This window comes from Mastigoproctus giganteus, chromosome 12 (genome assembly GCF_048544385.1).
Source record: "Mastigoproctus giganteus isolate SK-2022 chromosome 12, ASM4854438v1, whole genome shotgun sequence".
Classification (NCBI taxonomy): Eukaryota; Metazoa; Arthropoda; class Arachnida; order Uropygi; family Thelyphonidae; genus Mastigoproctus; species Mastigoproctus giganteus.
Window position 1 is genome coordinate 20,524,941 of NC_143586.1, and position 22,923 is coordinate 20,547,863.

The 22,923-nt window shown below is 37.8% G+C and overlaps 1 protein-coding gene across 1 annotated transcript in view; it reads right to left on the reverse strand.

Annotated features, from left to right (window-relative positions):
* Nucleotides 1–22,923, reverse strand: part of LOC150076763 (uncharacterized) — a 408,267-nt gene that overhangs the window by 191,621 nt on the left and 193,723 nt on the right. Inside the window, exon 15 of the mRNA XM_090386915.1 lies at nt 17,622–17,702. Within this exon, the coding sequence (XP_090243041.1) occupies nt 17,622–17,702 (81 nt within the window). The remainder of the gene's footprint in view (nt 1–17,621; nt 17,703–22,923) is intronic.

The following is a 22,923-nucleotide window of genomic DNA, read 5'->3' on the forward strand; positions in this document are numbered from 1 at the left end:
ACCAAGCAATGTGTATGCAGGGGCATTGTTGAGGCCATGTTATGGCAAGGATCTGGGTATATTCTTACCATGTGCACACCATATCCAAAAATTTCATTACTTCATACAGCATGTCCCCCCCCCCCACTTTTTTTTACTATCGAATACACCATAAATTGTCAAACTAATAGAATAAACTTATCTGCAAAAAGATCTAAACCTCCCAAACACTTCCTAGTTCATTTCACAAATATAAATGGTCTCAATTCTAATCTCAACAATGTCCACTTCCACTTGCAGTCTGCCAAACCCTATTTACTTTTTCTGACAGAATCTCAGTTATCGGTTGATTCAACTACTGCTCATCTCAGTTGCCAAATTATTTGCTGTATGATTCCTTTCGTCTCAAAGGTGGTACTTGTGCATATGTCCATTCTGATATTCCCTGTCAGAAACTTCATACTCTGGAATCTCCTCTTTTCGATCTTCTCTGGCTTAAAATCTCTCTACTAAAATCTCTGTCAAATTCATCTGTTGTCTCTACCTTTCTCCCAACTACACTAATCACTTAGAGCTCTTTGACTTCCTCTCTTTGCAACTTGACTTTCTCCAGTCCAACTTCCTAACAGTGAGGTAATTTTCCTTGGTGATTTTAATGTTCTCAACTCCAGCTGGCTTCCATTTTCTAGTCACACCGACCCAGCTGGTCGAGATGCTAAGGCTTTTGCAATTACTGATTGCAAAAGGACAATCCTGGACAATTGAATACTGGACAATCCCAACCATACAGCCAACACACTTGATCTTTTTCTCATAAACAACCCTTCTAAGTACACTGTCGAAGTGAGTGGTCCTTTAGGCACTTCAGATCACAACTTGGTAATTGTCTCTTCTCCAATGGAGCCTTTATTTCATGGATATTCCCAACCTCGTATTGTTTGGCATTACAAGAATACAAAATGGTATGACTTGCAAGATTTCTTTCCTTCTTTTCCTTGGTCGGATTACTGTTTCAAAACTTCTGATGTCAACGTTTGTTCAGATCGTGTCAGTGAAATTATTCTTGTAGGAATTATTTTATTATTATTATTATAATTAGCCATATGGTGCAAGGAAGCCTGAGGCTTTTGCTGCACCAGACAAAAAAAAAAAATTCTGAGTTACCCCTGAGAGAGAGAGAGAGAGAGAGAGAGAGAGAGAGAGAGAGAGAGAGAGAGAGAGAGAGAGAGAGAGAAGAGGGAGGGGGTCAGAAATAGAAGGGAATCACCAAGAAAGAGAAGAATGATGATATCCAGCTCAGGACCCTGGGTGTGCCAAGCCCATACTCACCAGATGTGAGCCTACGAATGGAATCCTTTATCCCACACCTCTCTTTAAAATCTTGTCCTTTATCTAAACCTTGGTTTTCCAATAAATGTGCTGAGGCTGTTCAAGAGAAGAACGTTGCATATTGTAATTGTCTTGTTTCCAATTCTTCAGTTTCATTTTCTGCCTACACCAAAACTCGCAACAATTGTAAAGCAGTTATTAATCAGTCCAAACTATATTTTCAACAGGCAAAGAGTAGAAAACTTGCTTCTTGCCCTAATGGTAGCCGAACATTCTGGTCTCTTGCCAAAGCTATTGGCTGCAACTCTTGCCCATCTCTGCTCCCACCTCTGTCAAAACCACATGGTACTATTGTCATTTCAGCCAAGGATAAAGCTGACCTGCTAGCAACCCACTTTTCTTCCAACTCATGTATTAATGATCGTGGTAAAATGCCTCCTGTGGTCTTCATCAAAAGGATGTCAAAAGAATTTTGACGAACCTTGATGCTAAGAAAGCTCCAGGTCCTGATGGTATTTCTCCACTTGTTCTCAAAACCTGTGCTCCTGAACTTACTCCTGTTCTTTGCCACCTTTTTTCACTTTCTTATTCCAAATGTGTTTTTCCTTCTGCTTGGAAATTTGCTCATATCCAGCAAGTTCCTAAAAAGGGTGACAAATCACTCCCATCCAATTATCGTCCCATTGCAATTACAGGTAGTCGTCGACTTACGAGGTATGTTAGGTAAATCAGACACTGTGTAAAACACAATTGGTTTACTATTTACGAAAATAAAAAATATTATGAAAAAGATATCAAATACTGTATAAAACCTAAAAAATATTTTATCTTAAAGAACTAAACAAAACATATATAGAAAATAGATAAGGAATATTTTGCTGACCATTCGTGCTTGGCTGCGGGTCATCAATGCCGCCACTTGATGCAGTGGGAGTTGTTTTTCTCATGAACATGTTGATTTTTGTCTGAATTGTTTGTTTCCTTTTCTGCTCGTAAATTTCACGGTATGGTCGAAAAGCATCTTGTACCATTCGTTCAATTCCTGCAAATCGTTCGATGTTTGGGTCCATTTCCTCAAAATGTGTAAGAAGTTTATTTAGTAGAGAAAAACCTTCAGATAACCCTCTAGTGGTGAATTTTCTTTCTGGTTCTTCCTCATCTTCATTTTTCACTTCTTCCATCCTTTCTTCTTCAGCCATTCTTTTTCTTTCAAAGCGATAAGTTTTTCTTTCGTGAGTTCTCCAGATCCTTGCTCTAGCAGCTCCTCAACATCTTCCACTTCAATCTCTAAAGAAAGTCCATTTGCCAGTGTTACAATATTTTCCATAACCATTTCAAGTTCATGTTCACTATCAAATTCATCAATAGTATTAACAAAATGCTGGACACAGTTTTTCCAGATTCCATTCATGCATTTCTTTGTCACAGCCTCCCATGCGGCTGCAATATTTTTATGCATTTATAAATACCATACTGTTTCCAAAACTCTCGCAAAGATAGTTCTGGGTCGGCATCTGTTGCGACTATAGCTTGGGGCGAAAGTGGTTCGAAAATAGTGCGCCTTAAATGTGGCAATTGCCCCTTGGTCCATAGGCTGAATGAGTGGAGTTGTATTTGGCGGCAAATAAACAACTTTTACATCTGGATGGAGGTGGTCTAGGTGAGGTGGATGGCCAGGTGCATTATCTAAGATTAATACAATTTTGAAAGGAATTTCTTTCTTGAAGCAATATTCACGAACTTGAGGTACAAAACAATTTAGAAACCAGTCTTCAAACAATGTTTGAGTCATCCAGGCTTTTCGGTTTGAACGGAAGTATAGAGGCAGAGTGTGCTTGTTTACATTCTTGAATGCATGGGGATTTTCAGAATGATAAATTAAAAAAGGCTTCAGTTTAAAACCTGCGATGTTCCCACCAAGGAGCAAAGCCAGTCTATCTTTAAGTGCCTTAAAACCAGGCATGCTTTTGGCTTCTTGGTGAATGTAAGTGCATTCTGGCATCCTTTTCCACAACAATCCAGTCTCATCCACGTTGAAAACCTGCTCTGGTTGATATCCGCCTTCCATAATTATTTCATCCAGACTTTTAACAATCTCTTGAGCTCCTTCCACATCTGCACTTGCTGATTCTCCAGTGACTCGAACCATATGAAGGTTGAATCTTCTTTTGAATCATTCTGTACTTGCTATAAATGTCTGAGTGTAATCTTTTCCGGCGCATTCCTTCAGCATCTGAAAAAGACTTCTAGCCTTCGACTGCACTGTAAAAAGGCTTAAGGGTATTCGCTTCTATATCTGATCTTCTATCCAAAGAAACAATAATTTTTCCATTTCATGGATGGGCTCTGTACGTTGTTTCGCTATCACTGTTGCTCGCATGGGTGGTGCCGAACCTTTAACAACTTCACAAATCCTTTCTTTGTCTTTCAAAATCGTCAACACTGTAGAAAGAGATAACTTAAAATCATGTGCGATCGCGTTCACCTTCTTTCCTTCTTCATGCTGCTTGATCACTTTCAATTTTGTGTCTAAATTAATGGCCTTTCTTTCTTTCTTGACAGGTCTAGGAGTAGACAAAGGCACTTTCCTCTTGGTTGACATGTTTTGGGGTTTTTAAAAAATGCTAATTGTAACACAAATATAACTGAACCAAAAATAGTGACGTAATATGTATGCAAACAGAAATCGAGACGCATGAATCACGACATACATACATCGGTAAGATGTTTTGTTCGACTGTGATGACAAAGCTGACTAAACGGATTAAGACTAGCTTATTCGCGACAAACACACGTTACTGGGCAGTGCGCTTACACTACATGCACAACTGTTCCCATTAGGCTTTGGGGCTACGGGGACCACACAGATAGGGCATGTGAGTGTAGTAGAAAAATCTGAGAGCACTGCATTAAGAGAGTGGGTTGACATGCATATAGCATTCTTCCTAACAACAATCTTGTATGTATGTATGTATGCTCAGTTCAGACAAACACAGTGCGAGATGCAGTAGCAGTCGTAAGTCAATCAGTCGTAAAGCGCATAGGTCATAAGTCAACGACTACCTGTACTTCTATTCTTTCTAAAGTAATGGAGAAATAAATTAACTATGAACTCCTAAACTACCTAGAAACCTTCCATCTGATCAGCTATCGCCAGTATGGATTCCCTCAGTGTTGATCCACTGGTCATATTTTGGCTTATGTTACTGATTTATGGACAAATTCAACGGAAAAGTTCGGAGAAACACAAGCAGTTGCACTTGACATCTCAAAGGCCTTTGATCCTGTTTGGTAAAGGTGTTCTAAACAAGCTTCCATCATATGGTTTGCCAACTGTTTTTTGTAATTGGTTATCCAGTTTTCTCTCTGATCGCTCACTGCGGGTGATGGTAGATGGCTCTCTGTCTTCTAACTTCTCCACTAATGCTGGTGTCCCCCAAGGTTCAGTTCTTTCCCCCACTCTTTTGCTCTTGTATATTAATGGTCTTCTTCGATTGACTGGAAATCCTATTCATAGTTTTGCTGATGATAGCACATTGCATTCCACTTTCCATTTTGTAAAACCATGCCCTGCTCAATCAGCTTCAACTTCTCTAATATCCACTATCAATTCCTTAAATGCCGATCTCCAGTGGGGTAAAGACAACTTAGTTAATTTCAATCCTCCTAAAACTCAGTCTTGTCATATCTCGCAAAAAGCATTCTTCTGCTCCTATGCTTATCTTTGGTGACAATCCGATTTCTAGACAAAATGATATATCTCTTTTGGGGACTTATAATCTCTGTTGGCACAAGCACATTACAAATATTGCTTCCTCTGCATTACTTTTCTTCCAAACAGCTGTTCACTCTGTACAAATCGCAAATCCGTGCTACCATTGAATATTGTTCCCATGGTATTGTACCCAAATCTGGTGTGGTGCCCCCAAAACCTCTCTCAGGTTTCCAGATTTCATTCAGAAGAGGGCAGTTAGGTTAATTAATGACTCATCTCTAACAGAGTCGCTCCACTATTGTCTCATAGACCTACTGTTTCTGCTGCATACCTTTCCTACAGTGCCCATGCTTCCATGGGCACTGTTCTTCTGAATTGGCTTCTATAATTCCCACGGTCTCTTTCAAAACAGTCCGGACATGTGCCACTTTTTTTTTTTTTTTTTTGGTAGTTGTTGGCGCATCGGCTTCTGTGGCCATATTGCACCTCCCAAGGTTTTTGCAGTACTTTGATCCAAGCCCGAGGCGGGAATCGAACCCGCGACCTTTGGGTTGCCGGGCAGGTACTTTACCCACTCGGCTAGCCCGGTCGGCCCACATGTGCCACTACCAGCCAACATCCATTTACTGTCCAACTTCAAACTCACAGAACCAACTTTTTATCTTCCTCGTTTATTCATTTAACTGCCGTTTTCCGGAACAACCTTCCTTCATACATATTTCCTGAAAATTACAGTTTACAGAAGTTCAAGTCCAATGTCAACAAATATCTTCTTTCATCTTTTCAACCTCCAACCCAAGCATGGTACTAAGTACTATAGGTTCTAATACCTCTAGTGTTTGGGGTTTTGATAAAAAAAAAAACCACTTAGGCCTAAACCTTGAAGAATATTTCTTAATAGGTATGAAACGTCTAGTAGCTTCCACGATTAATTCCTTGAATGCTTCCCACTTAGAATTTGCTGTTGGTAACATTATCAGTTGGTCACACTGTACAGAATTTAAAAACTGTCTGAGACCACTGTAGTCACCTTTACAGAAGCAAAAACCCTTTCCTTTATCCCTGATGGTAATTATATCTTTAAGTAAATCCCACATCAGTACACTGTGATCACTGCCACCTAGTTGTTCCTCTATCTGCAAATTCTTAATACATGAATGATAACTGCTGATAACCAGATCAAGAATATTTCCTTCTCTGGTTGCCTCTGGAACATGCTGCTACAGAAAACAACCATCCAATAAATCCACAAAAGTCTTGCTAGTGTGTGAGTGACCAACCCACAAGTTAGTCAATATCTGGGAAGTTAAAATCCCCCACTATAAGACCTTCTGATTTACTAGCCCACTCTATTTCTCTGTACAATTGTTCGTTGTACTCATTCGAGTCATTAGACTTATAACACACTCCTACTTTTATTTTTGCTTTCCCAGTGTTTATGTTACACCAAACTGACTCAATGTTGCACTGTCCATCTATGTCAACTGGATGCACTTCCTTTGATTTTATGTTTTTCTTAATTAACAGCATAACCCCTCCTCACTTCCTGTACACATTGTACTCCACAAATTCCAATTCTGCATTCCTAATACCTGTGTGACACCATATCTCTGATATCCCAACAATATCCGCCTTTGATGTCTTGACCAATACTTCAAATTCATCAAATTTATTTACTATACTTCCAGCACTGGTATACATGCAAGTATACATGAACCTATTCTTATTGTTAGTTACCCTAACACATCTCATATATTTATTCATGATGACTGCTATCAGTCCCTGAAACCCCCAGCAGACCTTGCCCCAGGCCACTGCTTATTCTAATACAAGTATTGCAAGCATCACCTTCACTTCTGCCTGTGGCTACTCTTAACCTTTTAGTCTGTGAATCCCCACAAGGTAGCAGTTTTACAACCCACCTAACATTGCCTCGATAGCATCAGCAAATAGTCTTGCACTGTTGTTGTTGTTGTTTGGTTTTTAGGAGCATTAGCAACTAAGGTCATATTGCTCCGGGGATACGCGGTTGTCATTTTCTGACCTTTCCACATCCCCCGTATTTAGTGGTGACGGGCTCGAACCCCGGTCTAATCAAGAAGCGTGTGCTATGCACTGCTGCTCCATCCCACCTGGCTATGGAGGCGCCAGTCTTGCACTCTTTCTATTTAAGTGTATCCATCCCTGTAGAAGCACTCTCTCTCTCTCTCTCTCTCTCTCTCTCTCTCTCTCTCTCTCTCTCTCTCTCTCTCTCTCTCTCTCTCCCGTGAACAAGCACAGACCACGCTGAAAAAAATAAAATTCTACCCCTTCAGCCTTGCACAATCCCTCCAGGGCCGAATTGATTGACAAGGCTATCATCATGTACTCCCCCCATCTTGTCTGGGCAGAATTGTAGACACTTTCAAATTTAATCCTAACTCACAACCTTTTTTCAACACTGATCTGTACTTGTTAAGTACATCTGCAGATCTCCTACTCTTAATGTCATTGGTGTCAACGTGTACAACAATATCACCCTTTGTGCCCTTAAAAGATGATATCTGCTTCACAATATCATCAACTTTTGCCCCTAACAGACATACCCTGGTCCTATTCCATCTGTCCTTTTTACACAATATATTACCCATCTCTCTCTCTCTCTCTCTCTCTCTGACAATAGAGTCACCAACAATAACTAACTCCTGTCGGACCAGTGCATTCTGCCTTGAAGATTGCCGCTGTGTTTCCTGATACACAATAGTGAGCTCTGGTGTTCGGTTGTGCAGCTGAGAGCTTTATGGGCCCCCCATATTAATTTCTTCGAGGGCATCTACCCTATACCTCAAACTCTCATAGACGCCCAATTTCTAGACACTTTCTGCACCTGGCACACACAAAGACATCCTCCTTGGCTTGATCATGTTCTGTTTCAGAGAGCTCGGTAAACATTTCACAAGTTACACATTTTTTTAGACTGTGATGCATAGGAGAATTTACTCCCCCCCCTTCTCCCCCAAGTCACAGCACTTCTGCCACTTTGTGCCCGTTGCTTTGCTTCTCTAGTCTAGGGCATGATATTTTAAATTTAATAAGATCAATAAATTTAATTAATTAATTGTCAATACTACAATATCTAATAGAATCCTAAATGCAATGATGCATATTACGCTATATAATTTTATGTTAGAGCTACCTAGTTACCACAATTAAAAATTTGAATTCCCAACCACTCTATACAAAAATAATGGCTGCAAGATTCGAATGAAACAACGGTTTTACATATATTAAGTAGTAATCTACAAAAACTCTTATCTAAATTAAAATAACCAGTGTAATTAGAACTATAAGGCTACTTATAAAGTACAATATAAAATAACAATTAGGTAAATAAAATGGCAAACACATCACTTTTTAAAGCCTGTAATTCACAGCTGTAATTTTTAAAGTACATTGAGACAGCATTCCACTTGCAGTCTCCCAAACCCCATTTACGTTTTCTGACAGAATCTCAGTTATCGGTTGATTCAACTACTGCTCATCTCAGATGCCCAAATTATTCACTGTATGATTCCTTTCAATTACTCAATGCACAATTACTCACATATGCACAATTACTCAAAAGTGGTAATTGTGCATATGTCCGTTCTGATATTTCCTGTCAGAGACTTGGCAATTTGGAATCTCCTCTCTTTGATCTTCTCTGGCATAAAATCTCTCTACCTCATTGTGTCAAATTCATCTGTTGTCTCTACCATTCTCCCAACTCCACTAAACACTTGGGACTCTTTGACTCCCTCTCTTTGCAACTTGACTTTCTCCAGGCCAACTTTCCTAACAGTGAGGAAATTTTCCTTGGTGATTTTAATGTTCACAACTCCAGCTGGCTTCCGTTTTCTAGTCACACTGGTTGAGATGCTGAGGCTTTTGCAATTACTAATGACCTAGCACAGATTGTTCATTTACCTACAAGAATACCGGACAATCCTAATCATACAGCCAATGCTTGAACTTTTTCTCACAAACAACCCTTCTAAGTTCACGGTCAAAGTGAGAGGTCCTTTAGGCACTTCAGATCACAACTTGGTGATTATCTCTTCTCCAATGGAACCTTTATCTCATGGCTATTCCCAACCTCATGTTGTTTGGCATTACAAGAATACAAAATGGGATGACCTGCGAGACTTCTTTCCTTCTTTTTCCATGGTCGGATTACTGTTTCAAAACTTCTGATGTCAATGTTTGCTCAGATCGTGTCAGTGAAATTATTCTTGCAGGAATGGAATCCTTTATCCCACACTCCACTTTAAAATCTTCTCTTTTATCTAAACCTTGGTTTTCCAATAAATGTGCTAAGGCTGTTCAAGAGAAGAATGTTGCATATCTTAATTGGCTTGTTTCTAATTCTTCAGTTTCATTTTCTACCTACACCAAAGCTCGCAACAATTGTAAAGCAGTTATTAATCAGTCCAAACTAGAGTTTGAACAGGCTAAAAGTAGAAAACTTGCTTCTTGCCCTAATGGTAGCCGAGCATTCTTGTCTCTTGCCAAAGCTATTGGCCACAACTTTTGCCCATCTCTGCTCCCACCTCTGTCCAAACAAGATGGTTCTGTTGTCACTTCAGCCAAGGATAAAGCTGACCTGCTAGCATCCCATTTTTCTTCCAGCTCATGTATTAATGATCTTGGTAAAACACCTCCCACCATTCCCAACATGCTCCATTTAATGCCTCCTGTGGTCTTCCGTCAAAAGGATATCAGAAGGATTTTGATGAATCTTGATGCTAAGAAAGTTCCAGGTCCCGATGGTATTTCTCCACTTGTTCTCAAAACCTGTGCTCCTGAACTTACTCCTATTCTTTGCCGCCTTTTTTCACTTTCTTATTCCAAAGGTGTTTTTCCTTCTGCTTGGAAATTTGCTCATATCCAGCCAGTTCCTAAAAAGGGTGACAAATCCCTCCCATCCAATTATCATCTCATTGCAATTACTTCTACTCTTTCTACAGTAATGGAGAAATCAATTAACCCCCAATTCTTAAACTACCTAGAAACCTTCCGTCTGATCAACGATCGTCATTATGGATTCCATCAGTGTCTGGCTTATATTACCCATTTATGGACTAATTCAATGGAAAGGTTCGGTAAAACACAAGTAGTTGCTCTTGACATCTCAAAGGCTTTTGATCATGTTTGGCTTAAAGGCCTTCTAAACAAGCTTCCATCTTATGGTTTGCCAACTGTTTTTAGTAATTGGTTATCCAGTTTTCTCTCTGATTGCTCACTGAGGGTGATGGTAGATGGCTCTCTGTCTTCTAACTTCTCCACTAATGCCGGTGTCCCCCAAGGTTCAGTTCTTTTCCCCCACTCTTTTCCTTTTGTATATTAATAACCTTCTTCCATTGACTGGAAATCCCATCCATAGTTTTTCCGATGATAGCACATTGCATTCCACTTTCCATTTTGAGAAACCTTGTCCTGCTCAATCAGCTTCAACTTCTCGAAAATCTGCTACCAATTCCTTAAATGCCGATCTTCAGGTAATTCTCCAGTGGGGCAAAGACAACTTAGTTGATTTCAACCCTTCTAAAACTCAGTCCTGTCTTATATTTCGCAAAAAGGATTCTTCTGCTCCTATGCTTATCTTTAGTGACCCTCTGATTTCTAATCTCTCTTGGCACAAGCACATTACAAATATTGCTTCCTCTGCATCTAAAAAACTTGGTTTTCTCTTTTGCTGTTGGCGTTACTTTTCTTCCAAACAGCTGCTCACTCTGTATAAATTGCAAATCCGCCCTGCCATGGAATATTGTTCCCACATCTGGGGTGGTGTCCCCAAAACCTCTCTCAGGCTTCTTGATTCCATTCAGAAGAGGGCAGTTAGGTTAATTAATGATTCATCTCTAACAGAGTCTCTCCACTTGCTTTCTCATAGACGTACTGTTTCTGCTGCATGCCTCTTCTACAGATACTTCCATGGGCACTGTTCTTCTGAATTGGCTTCTATAATTCGCGCTCTCTCTTTCAAAACAGTCTGAACATGTGCCGCCACTAGCCAACATCCATTTACTGTCCAACTTCAAACCCACAGAACCGACTTTTCATCTTCCTCATTTATTCATTCAACTGCCATTTTCTGGAACAACCTTCCTTCATACATATTTCCTGAAAATTACAATCTACAGAAGTTCAAGTCCAATGTCAACAAATATCTTCTTTCGTCTTCTCAACCTCCAACCCAAGCACGGTACTAAGTACTATAGGTTCTAATATCTCTCGTGTTTGGGGTTCACATAAAAAAAAAAAAAAAAAAAATTCCACATCTCCCAAGAGTGAGCTCACGATACTGTGGTGAATGTTTTAGGAATGAAGAAGGTTTCTTTGATGTGGGTCCCTAAAGCACTGCATGCAGATCAGCAACTGTGCAGCATTTTGAAGATAATGAAGTTTTAAGGGGTGTATGCCACTATGGACGAAACATAGGTGCATCACTTCGACTATGACACAAAAGAACAATCAAAACAGTGAAAGCATCCCTCTTAATCCCCTCCTAAAAAGTTCTGAGTGCAGAAGTTGACTAGGAAAGTCATGGCATCAGTCTTTTCAGATACAAGATGAGTATCATGGTTTATTTCATGATAAGAGGTACCTATCAATCTGGAGGTTTATTCTAACCTACCAAGGCATTCAAAGGCTACTAAGGAATCAAAGCCAAATGAGTCATCTTGCTCATGGCAATGCACCAGTACACACAGCATTTGTGACTCAGGCAACACTATGTGACATTTAAGCTATTCCAGCATCTGCCCTACCCACTGATTTGGCTTCACTGGGCTATTTTCTATTTCCAAATCTTAAAAACGACTTGAAAGGACAGAAATTCAACAGTGACAGTGTTGTGATGGATACAGTCAAAGCTGGTTTGAGACAAAATCTTCTGAATTTTATTTGAGTGGGTTATGAAGGCTAGTGGGTTGTGCCAGAAACTGTTGACTTAAGTGGGGACTATGTTGGAAAAAAAAAAGGGTTTTCACAACTTTCCAGTATTCCTTCCATGAGAGGCTAGAAACTTTTCAATCAACCCTCCTATATTATTATTACTAGACATTGTATAATATGCACTAAAATATGGGAAAAAATATGCATGTAAATATGGAAAAAATATGTATAAAAAATATGCAATAAAATATGTGCCAAAATGCTATTATATGCAATAACATTTTTACCATCATTATCAGTTTATCATACTTAACTGAATTAGAATTTCTCTGTATGCAGAAGTAACAAAAATTACACTTAAATTAAAAAGTATAATTTTAAAAGTAACAAAACTGTTAATTATAAGTTTTAAAAATCGGTCATTTCACAACTCATGAGGAAAAACTTTTGTTACAGTAAACAACAATATATTTTTCACCAATACTAGATTGGCCACAGGCACATGTCTAGGGAGCACCACACTCCCATATAGAAATTTTGTTGTCCAGAGCAAAAAGAATAAATAAATAAAAACAGTGATTAATTTAGAGCAATGTTATGAATTAAAGGTATCATGAAAAAAAATTTTAAGGAACTAAAATACATTAATTAATGCAATAATCTCTGCTTATAATCCTGGTGTCTGATTTTAACAGTGCAGTTCACTTTGTCCATATATACTACTTAGCATTAGCATTAGCATTAGTAGAGGCATTTGATGCAAGAAAGCAAGCTTATGCAGCATCAGCCAAAAAAAAAAAAAAAAAACCCACTTCCACTTCACCCCTCTGTTCGTTCAAAATACCTGTCCAGCTGAGCCTTAAACTTATTTAGGCTATCAACCTCCACCACAAGGGATGGCAGTCTGTTCCACCAACCAACCACCCGCTGGCTAAAGGAAAATTTCCGCACGTCTATCCTACATCTGTCTTTCCTCAATTTGAATTTATGCCCTCTCAGGTGATTTTTCTGAGCTAGAGGAAGAATCCCATCAGCATTGAGCATACTTAAACCATTCAAGGCTTTATACACCTCTATCAGATCACCTCGCTGGTGCCTAGTCTCCAGACACTGTAATTTGCAAAACTTAAGCCTTTCTTCGTAAGAGCACCCCCTTTGTTCCATTCACTAATCTTGTTGCCCTTCTCTGTACTCGTTCCAGCAGCTCTACATCCTTCTTGAAATGAGGCCTCCAGACCTGTATACAGTACTCTAGGTGTGGCCTGACCATTGCCTTATACAATGGAATAATCACCGCCTTATCCCTGCTGGAAAAATTCCTGTATATCATTGACAATACTCCATGAGCTACTCTTGCAGCCCGTCTGCACTGCTCAGAGAACTTCATATCTGCCTGCACAATCACCCCCAAGTCCCTTTCATTCTCTACCACTGTCAGTGTAGTACCACAGAGTTGATACATTGCTCTGGGGTTGCTGTTTCCCATGTGTAGTACTTTACATTTGTCAATGTTAAACTTCATTTGCCACCTCTCAGCCCATCTGCTCAACCTTTCCAGATCCTGTTGCAGCAGCATAGTGTCAGTAGTGTCCTTGACAACCCTGCCAACCTTTGTATCATCTGCAAACTTGGACATTAAGCTTGATATACCATCATCAATATCATTTATAAATACAGAAAACAATAATGGACCCAACACTGAGCCCTGAGGGACTCCACTAATAACATTAGTCCACGATGAGCAGTGTCCATTGATTACCACTCTCTGTCTTCTCCCCCTCAACCACCCCTTTATCCATAGCAGCAATTTGCCTCCAATGTCACACTGCTCCAATTTGTGTAGCAGTCTTCCATGTGCAACAGTATCAAAAGCCTTTCTAAGATCCAAGTATATAATATCAAAGTTATTCCCTGCATCCAGTTCTTTTGTGACTGCATCATAGTATCCAATCAAGTTGGTCAGGAAAGACTTCCCCTTAACAAAACCATGCTGTGTCTGAGCTATAACTGAAGTCTTGTCTAAATGATCCTGCAGTGCTTCTTTAACCAGTGCCTCCATTAATTTTCCTGGAACAGAAGTTAAGCTCACAGGTCTATAATTACTTGTGTCAGCCTTTGATCCTCCTTTGTGAATTGGGGTCACATTTGCACATTTCCAGTCTATGGGTACCTCCCCTGAGTCCAAGGAAGCTCTCATAATTATGGCTAAGGGTTTGCTTACTTCCTTTGCTGCCTCCTTTAATATAACTGGATAGATCCCATCCACCCCGGGTGCCTTTCTTGTGTTTATCTTCAACAGTTTCTCCTCCACTTTACTCCCAGTTATTTCAAGATTCTGTAGCTTACTGCTAAAGTTGAATACACCTCTGGCATTCCCCTTGCTGAATAACTCCTCATGTGTGAATGTCGATGCAAAATATTCATTTAGTTTGTTAGCTACCTGAGCAGGATCATCAACAGTTGACCCATCAATATCAAGTGGACCAATCTGATTCATCCCCTTCCTTCTAGAGTTTACATAAGTAAAGAACTCTTTGCTGTTTTTCTTTGAATCCCTTGCCAAGGATTTCTCGTAATCTGCCTTCGCCTGCCTAACCTCCTTTGTAACTTGGTTGCATATCAACTTGTATCTATCATCGGCTTCTGTGTCATGTGTTAATTTGTAAGTATCCCATGCATTTTTCTTCTCTGCCATATGCCTCATTAGTTCACCTGACATCCATTTTGGCCTAAACCTTGAACAATATTTCTTAGTTGGTATGTAAAGCCTAGTAGTTTCCAAGATAAGTTCTTTGAATGCTTCCCATTTTGAATTTGCTGTTGGTAACATCATCAGTTGGTCCCACTGTATAGAATTTAAATACTGTCTCAGTCCATCGTAGTCGCCTTTACGGAAGCAATAACCCTTCCCTTTACCCCTAATGGTAGTTACCTCTTTGAGTAAATCCCACTTCAGCACACTGTGATCACTGCCACCTAGTGGTTCATTTATCTGCAGATTCTTAATGCATGAAGAATCACTGCTGATAATCAAATCAAGAGTATTACTCCCTCTAGTTGCCTCCCGAACATGCTGATGTAGAAAACAATCATCCAATAAATCCACAAAAGCCCTGCTAGTGTGTGAGTAACCAGCCCCCAAATTCCAGTCAATATCTGGGAAATTAAAATCTCGCATTATAAGACTCTGATTTACTGGCCCACTCTATTTCCCTGTACAGTTCCTTATTATACTCATCAGAGTCATTAGGCCTATAGCACACTCCTACTCTCAATTTTGATCTCCCAATGCTTATGTCACACCAAACTGACTCAACACTGCACTGTCCAGCGATGTCGACTGGCTTCACTTCCTTGGTTTTATGTGTTTCTTAACTAATAGCATAACCCCTCCCCCCCTTCCTATCCTGTCTATTCTTTCTGTAGACGTTATACTCCCAAAAATTCCAGTTCTGCATCCCTTATATCTGTGTGACACCACATCTCTGATATCCCAACAATATCTGCCTTTGATGTTTTGAGCAATACCTCAAATTCATCAAATTTATTTACTAAACTCCTAGCATTGGTATACACGCAAGTATACCTGCACCTGTTTCTATTCTTAGCTACCCTAACACAACCCATGTGTTTACTTGTACCGCAATGGCTCCCAGCAGTCTCTGAAATACCATGCATCTTGTTTTTCAGGCTTCTGCTCATTCTAATAGAAGCAGTGCAAGAATCTCTTTCACCTCTGCCAGTGGCTACTGTCAATCTATTGGTCTTTGTCTCCCCCCAAGCTAGCAGTTTTCCGACCCACCTAACACTGCCTCGATAGCATCAGCAAATATTCTTGCACCCTTTCTATTTAAGTGTATCCCATCCCTGTAGAAGCAATCTCTCCTGTTAACAAGTACAGTCCAGGCTGAAAAAAATTCTACCCTTTGAGCCTTGCACAATCTTTCCAGGGCCGAATTGATCGACAAGGCTCTCGTCATATACTCCCTCCTATCGTGTCTGGGCAGAATTGCAGACACTTTCAAATTCAACCCTAATTCTCGGCTTTTGTTCAACAGTGACCTGTACTTGTTAAGTAATTCTGCCGGTCTCCTATTCTTAATATTATTAGTGCCAACGTGTACAACTATATCACCTTTTGTGCCCTTAAAAGATGATATTCGCATACTTGTTTGTTAGGTGTTTGGCTTCCACTTATGAGACTCCGATGATGTAGATTTATTTTCATATACATCATAAGTTGTCACACTTTAAATGAAGGTGTGGGTAATGCCACTCCAAAGAATTGGAATGCATTAACAAATGTTTTATAACTAAAGAATTGGTAAAAATTGCTGGTCAATGCTTTGGATACTGCAGTTGATACAGTTACTGACACTGCAGCATCTACAATATCCAAAGCACCAATGATTTTTCTGTACAATCAAAATTTTTGACATAACACAATACTGCCTGTAACCATGTTTTTCACCTTACCAAAATAGGCTCTGGTAGAAGAGGAAGGCCAGGTTGCATATCTCAATAAATAGCTATGCATATAGTGGCACAAAAATATTTGCCTTTGTGCTGTCAAACCATACTTTTTTTAGTGATTTCTGATTCATTTTTCTAAATAAAAGACCAGCACAATCTGCCATAGTCATAAAAGTTCATTCTACCAAAAATGCAGTGAAAAGACACTCTACTTGTATAATATCTAAATCAGCATTTCCATTTTAAACAAAAAAATAGTATTTATTTTATTTTTTTTGTTTTCTTCCTAATACTAATGCTACAAGTGTGTTTTGTAAAACTTAATATGGTGCGTTATATTGCTTTTACCATATGAATTATTAACTTCAAACTGCCGCAAAAAGCAAATCTGCTTCCTTTTGCTGACAGGAAACATGCTAGTACACATGACCTGAAATTCTTTTAAAATAATACTTGCTTTTGTAACCTGATATTATTGTTTGCATTTGAAGTAATGGTAAAAAATTTTTCACATTAAATCTCGACTCTTTAAGCTAGGCTTATACATACCACCAGGGCATGGTTGCTATTCTTACGTTAAGCATAAGTAAAGCTACTAAAGGTTGGCTCTTAAGTGCATATACAATATTTAAATTCAGCGAGTCCATAATCAGAAAGAGGAAAAAAAAAAACATGTCTGTGTTATTTGAAAAATAATAATAAGCATGTAAGTAATGTAAATAGATTAAAATAAAAGAAAGAATAAAATACTTCCACCAATGTGTGCACTAAATATCTGTTTTATTTACAATCTGAAATCATATACAGATCATAATCAGACTTTTGTATTATGTCCCTATCATTTATTTGTAAATGAACAGAATAGCCATAGATTTAACATACATTTGTTAAAACATTTTCTGTTCTGGTCATTACTTCTTCTGTTGTTTTCTGATCACAGTAATTACTGAAAAAAGTAGTGGGAGCATACACCAAAACATCTGGTTACTATAAGTATATAATTTTCAACAGGAAATAAAACAGATATTTAGTTCATTCATAGGTAGAAATGCTTTATTCCTTCTTTTAGTAACGAAAAGACACCCAGTTATTGAAAATCTTCTGCTAAATTGGAAAAGTTGGATATAACTAATAGCTCATTAACTACAAACTTTCAAAATGAAATTATTATTATCTGTATAAACTTGTATAAGATTAGAGGAGAAATTACCTCAGCAGCACGTAACCTTTCTCTGACCCAGGGTTTAATTAATGATAACACTGGATGAGTATCTTCAAGAAATTCTTTCAGCTGAAATAAGATACTCTAAATTTATTAAAAACCAATTAAAAAAATAATTCAATGCATGATCTTTAAAAAAATACAAGAAAAAATATATAAAAGAATATCAATATGAATTTGAATAAGACCAGATAACTAACTAATCTTAAGCTCTTCTTCAAGCAAATGTTAAAAGAGATAAGCAAATAATAATGAGATAGAGATATTGTTTGTTTAGAACTAGTAAACTTAAATAGTGAGCATTTTTATTCATAATGCAGGGATGAGGTATATAAGCTACCTAAAGCTCAACTGCATGCAATTCACGGGCAGTTGCATTTATTGTTAAAAAATAACAAATATCAAAGAATGTTTAATATGAAGGTAAAGGCATATATAAAATAAGGAAAGAAACATAGGAATACATTCTCCTATCAAATAGTGCCAGCAGTAGCAATTATATTTATAGCTCTACTGCTATTGTCCTGTCCTGGCATTCATTGTCATTCTTTTGTGCAGTTTAGATATTCTGATTTTTAGAATTTTAGGTGGCCTGATTTAGAATTTTTCTTTTCCCCGAAACAAAAGATTCTATAAGATTCTATAAAGATTCTATAATTCTATAAGATTCTTTCTATTTCTGACTTTTTCATGTTATGTGTAATTTATTTATATTCCATAAATTACCTTTTTCATAATCTGTCCAACTTATAGGCTATAATCAACTAGTCAGTGGGTAGTTGATTGCTGGAAGAGACTTCCATTTGTTTTTGTAGAAGTTGGCAGCTTAAATAAATTTAAGGCTGAACTAGACAAACATTTGGAGTGACTGGATGGGTGAAATGGCTGATGCTCTATAAGCTTGCTTTCTTGCATCATATGCCTCAACTAATGCTAATATTGCTTAACCCTCTATGCAACATCGGACATAAAATGAATTGGGCCAAAAAAATTTTGGCCCAATTCAATAAAGATTTTTTAAATGAAGACAATAAAGATATTTGTCCTAACCAACTTCAGTAAGTTATCGGTCAAATTTTTTGGTAATATTTTAAATAAATAAAAAAGCTATTATCATTCATAAAACATTTTCAGTTTGAGACATTACTTATTTGGGGAAAAAAAAAACAAGATTGTTTCATAATTTCTTGGAAATTTTATATCTATTTTCACAATTTTTTTTATTATTTAAAAATAAATAAATTTTCTGTTTATACTCTGGGACAACCACACGGTCAGAGGAGTTCACAAGACAGAGAGAATACAAGAAACAGCACCACATTTAGCAGTCATAGGTTTGAACCCTGGTCACTCAAGGCATGTGTACCTATGTACTCAAGTGCTTGACAACTCAGCTATGGTAGCCTTTCTCATGATCTACATGAATTAGGTCAATGTAACATTAAAAGAACTAATATTTTCATTTCACAATCTGTTATGCAATTTAATTTTAAGAGAATTAAAAGAACTTATAGTAGTAATAATAATAATAAATAAATAAATTGATTAAAAACAATAGTAAATAATAAATAAATAAATAATAAAATACCTATTTGATTACTTCTACCTTCAAATTCCCCTCAACCATCCCATGGAGGCAATTTATTCCAGTAACAACTCACTGGCTAATAGAAAATTTCCTACAATCAAGGCAAAATCTCTACCCCCGTAATTTGAATTTATGGCTCCAGGTGCTGGAATCATTTATTAAAATAAACGAGGGTGCAATTTTTACAACAGTAAAAATTGCACCCTCGTTTATTTTACTTTCATCTCTCAGAGCCTTATACACCTCAATCAAGTCTCCTATAAAATGGTTGGTTTCCAAGCTCTGTAGTCCACATATTTAAAGTCTTTCCTCATATGAATGCCCTTTTGAGAATATCTCAGCCAGGTGCACTGCTCTTCTTTGAACCTTTTCAAAAAGCTCAATGTCCTTTATTAGGTGAAGTCTCTACACCCTGAACACGGTATTCAAAATATGGTCTTACAATTGCCTTATACAGTGGGATTATGACCTCCCTATCTCTACAAAAAAATGTTCAATAAATCATTGATAGGACACCATGAGCTTTTCTTGACACCTGTCTACACTGTTCAGAGAACTTCATATCTGACTGTATCGTAACTCCCAAATCCCTTATTTTCTCTACTGCTTTTATTTATTTTTGTATTGCTTTTTTATTCATATTGTTAATATCTGTCACTATCATCATCTGAACAATGCTACTGTCGATGAAAAAGAGAATAGGTTTTGCTTTTGTAAGGGTAACTACAATGGTTTTACACAGTTTTTAAATTCTTTCAGTGGAGCTGATGTTACCAACTGTAAATTCTAAAGGGGAATTCAAGGAAGTAACTGTGGAAGCTAACAGGCCTTCTATACCAAATAAGGGATACTGTTCAAGGTTTAGATTTAAATGGTTGCCAGGTGAACTGATGAAACTATTAATACTAATACTAAATTATAATTATCAGTAGTGGGAAATGATGCAAGAATACAAGCTTTATTAAGCATCAGCCAAAAAAAAAAAAAAAAACTTTACCTCTCCATACTCTCTAATAATTTGTCTAATTGCTCCATAAATTTATTAAAATTACCACCTGCATGGCACCAGATGGAAGACTGTTCCAACAATAAATCACTCTCGAGTTGAAAGCAAATTTTTCCAGTTCTATCCTACAAACCTTCATTTTCAATTTAATTTTATGTTCCCATATGTGTGTCATCCAAACAAGTCAGGATGCCATGTGCATTCAATTTACTTGGTCTAATTAAGGGGTTAAAACTTCAATCAGGTCTCCTTGCAGGTGCCAACTACGAGATGATGAAATTTCCAGAACTTAAGTCTATTATGATAAGAGTACCATTTTGAGTCCTTGATTAATGATGATGCTCTTCTCTGCACCTATTCCAATAGATCCTTTCCTAAAATGAGGCTTTCAGATCTATATGCAGCCTAACCAAAGCCTTATACAACAGGACAAACATATCTTTGTCCCTGATGGTAAAATTTCTATATATCATTAATAGAACCCCATGAGCTACCCTAGCAGCCTATCTACACTACTCACAGAACTTCATAACTACCCCAAGGTTGAGGCTGACAGTTTGAATAAATTCAAACGCCTACTGGATACTTACCTGTGTGAGGAAGGAAGCATATAATTTGTATTTTCTTATCTATTTGGTTGGTTTTTTTTTTTGCAGTGCAGCAAAAGCATATGGCTTCCTTGCAATATATATAGTGAATACCATTACTATTACTATTAATTTTTCCAGCAGGTACAGGAAGGTGATTACCCTATTGTATAAGGCAATGGTTAGACCACATCTTGAATAATGCATGCAGATCTGGAGATCTCATTTTAGGAAGGATGTGGACCTGTTGGAACGGTGCAGAGAAGAGCAACAAAATTAGTCAGAGGAATATAAAAGAATCCCTTTACCAAGAAAAACTTTAGTTCTGCAAATTGCAGGATGTGGAAACTAAGTACCTGTGAGAAGACCTGATTGAAATGATTAAGACCTTAAATGGATTGAGTAAATTAAATTCCAACTGCCTCCTAACTCCTGCTTGAATGAGATACATATGGGGACAGAAAAATAAACTGAAAAAAAAAAGATGATTGTAGGATAAGATGTGTGAAATTTTGCTTTCAGCCAAAGAGTAGTTGTTGGAGCAAAATTCCATCTGGCATTGTTAGTTTAGTGGTTAGAATAAATTTAAGGAATGTTAGATAAATTACTAGACTTGATAGACAGATGATGTAAGTACATTTTTTTTCTGATGTATAAGAATGGGTTTTTTTTAATCATTTTCCACTACTAATACTAATATGGAGTAATTAATAGTGAATTCTTAAAAATAAACTGTCATGCTGTTCCATTTGCATAACTAGAAAACATTTTCTCTCCTCTTGAAAAAATTCTGCAGTACAGTCAGAACCTTGTTGCAAGGTTCTGATTATACTTTGACTTTTTGAAGGTAGCATTCTTCTTTAAAGAATGCTGCCTTCAAAGAGGTTTGTGGTAATGATAATCTGGGTCAAAATATAAAATTTCATTAGATGACTTATAACAAAGAAGGTCACAGAAGCAATGCAGATGATCTACAGTATGGCATATCATACTGTAGATCATCTGCAGTATGGCATATCATTTAGCATTAGCAAAGGCACATAATGCAGGAAAGCAAGCTTATATAGGATCAGCCAAAAAAAAAAAAAAAAAACCCCCACCCTTCTAATTTCATCCATCCACTCACTCCAAATGTTCATCTAGTTCTACCTTGAATCTATTTAAGCTATCAACTTCTACAATGACAGATGGAAGTTTGTTCCAGCAATCAACCACAGCTGGCTAAAGGCAAATTTCTGCACATCTATCCCACAAGTATATTTCCTCAATTTGAATTTATGCCCTCTCAGGTGATTATTCTGAGCAAGAGGAAGAATCCCAACATTGGGCATGTTCAAACCATTCAAGGCTTTATACACCTCAATCAGAGCAACTCGCAGGTGCCTAGTCTCCAGACACTGTAAATTGCAAAAATTAAGCCTTTCTTCGTAAGAAGAACCCTTTGTTCCATTCACTAACCTTGTTACCCTTCTCTGTACTTGTTCCAAGAGCTCTATATCCTTCTTAAAATGAGGCCTTCAGACCTGTATACAGTACTCTAGGTGTGGCTGGACCATTGCCTTATACAAGGAAATAATCACCTCCTTATCCCTGCTAGAAAACTTCATATTTGCACAATTACCCCCAGGTCCTTTTCATTCTCTACCAATGTCAGTGTAGTAGCACAGAGTTGATACATTACTCTGGGGTTACTGCTTCCCATATGCAGCATTTTACATTTGTCAAAGTTAAACTTCAGTTGCCACCTCTCAGCCCATCTGCTCAACTTTTCTAGATCCTGTTGCAGCACCGTACTATTATTTATTATTATTTTTTTATTATTTTATTAGCCATATGGTACAAGGAAGCCTGAGGCTTATGTTGCACCAGCCAAAAAAAAAATTCCCAAGTTACCCCCTGAGAGAGAGAGAGAGAGAGAAGTAGAAAAGAATCACCAAGAAAGAGAAGAATGATGATATCCAGCTCAGGACCCTGGGTTTGCCAAGCCCATACTCACCAGATGTGAGCCCCCGGGGTTGTACTGTCATTAGTGTCCTTAACAACGCTGCAAACCTTCATATCTTCTGCAAACCTGGACATTAAGCCTGATATACCATCATCAATATCATT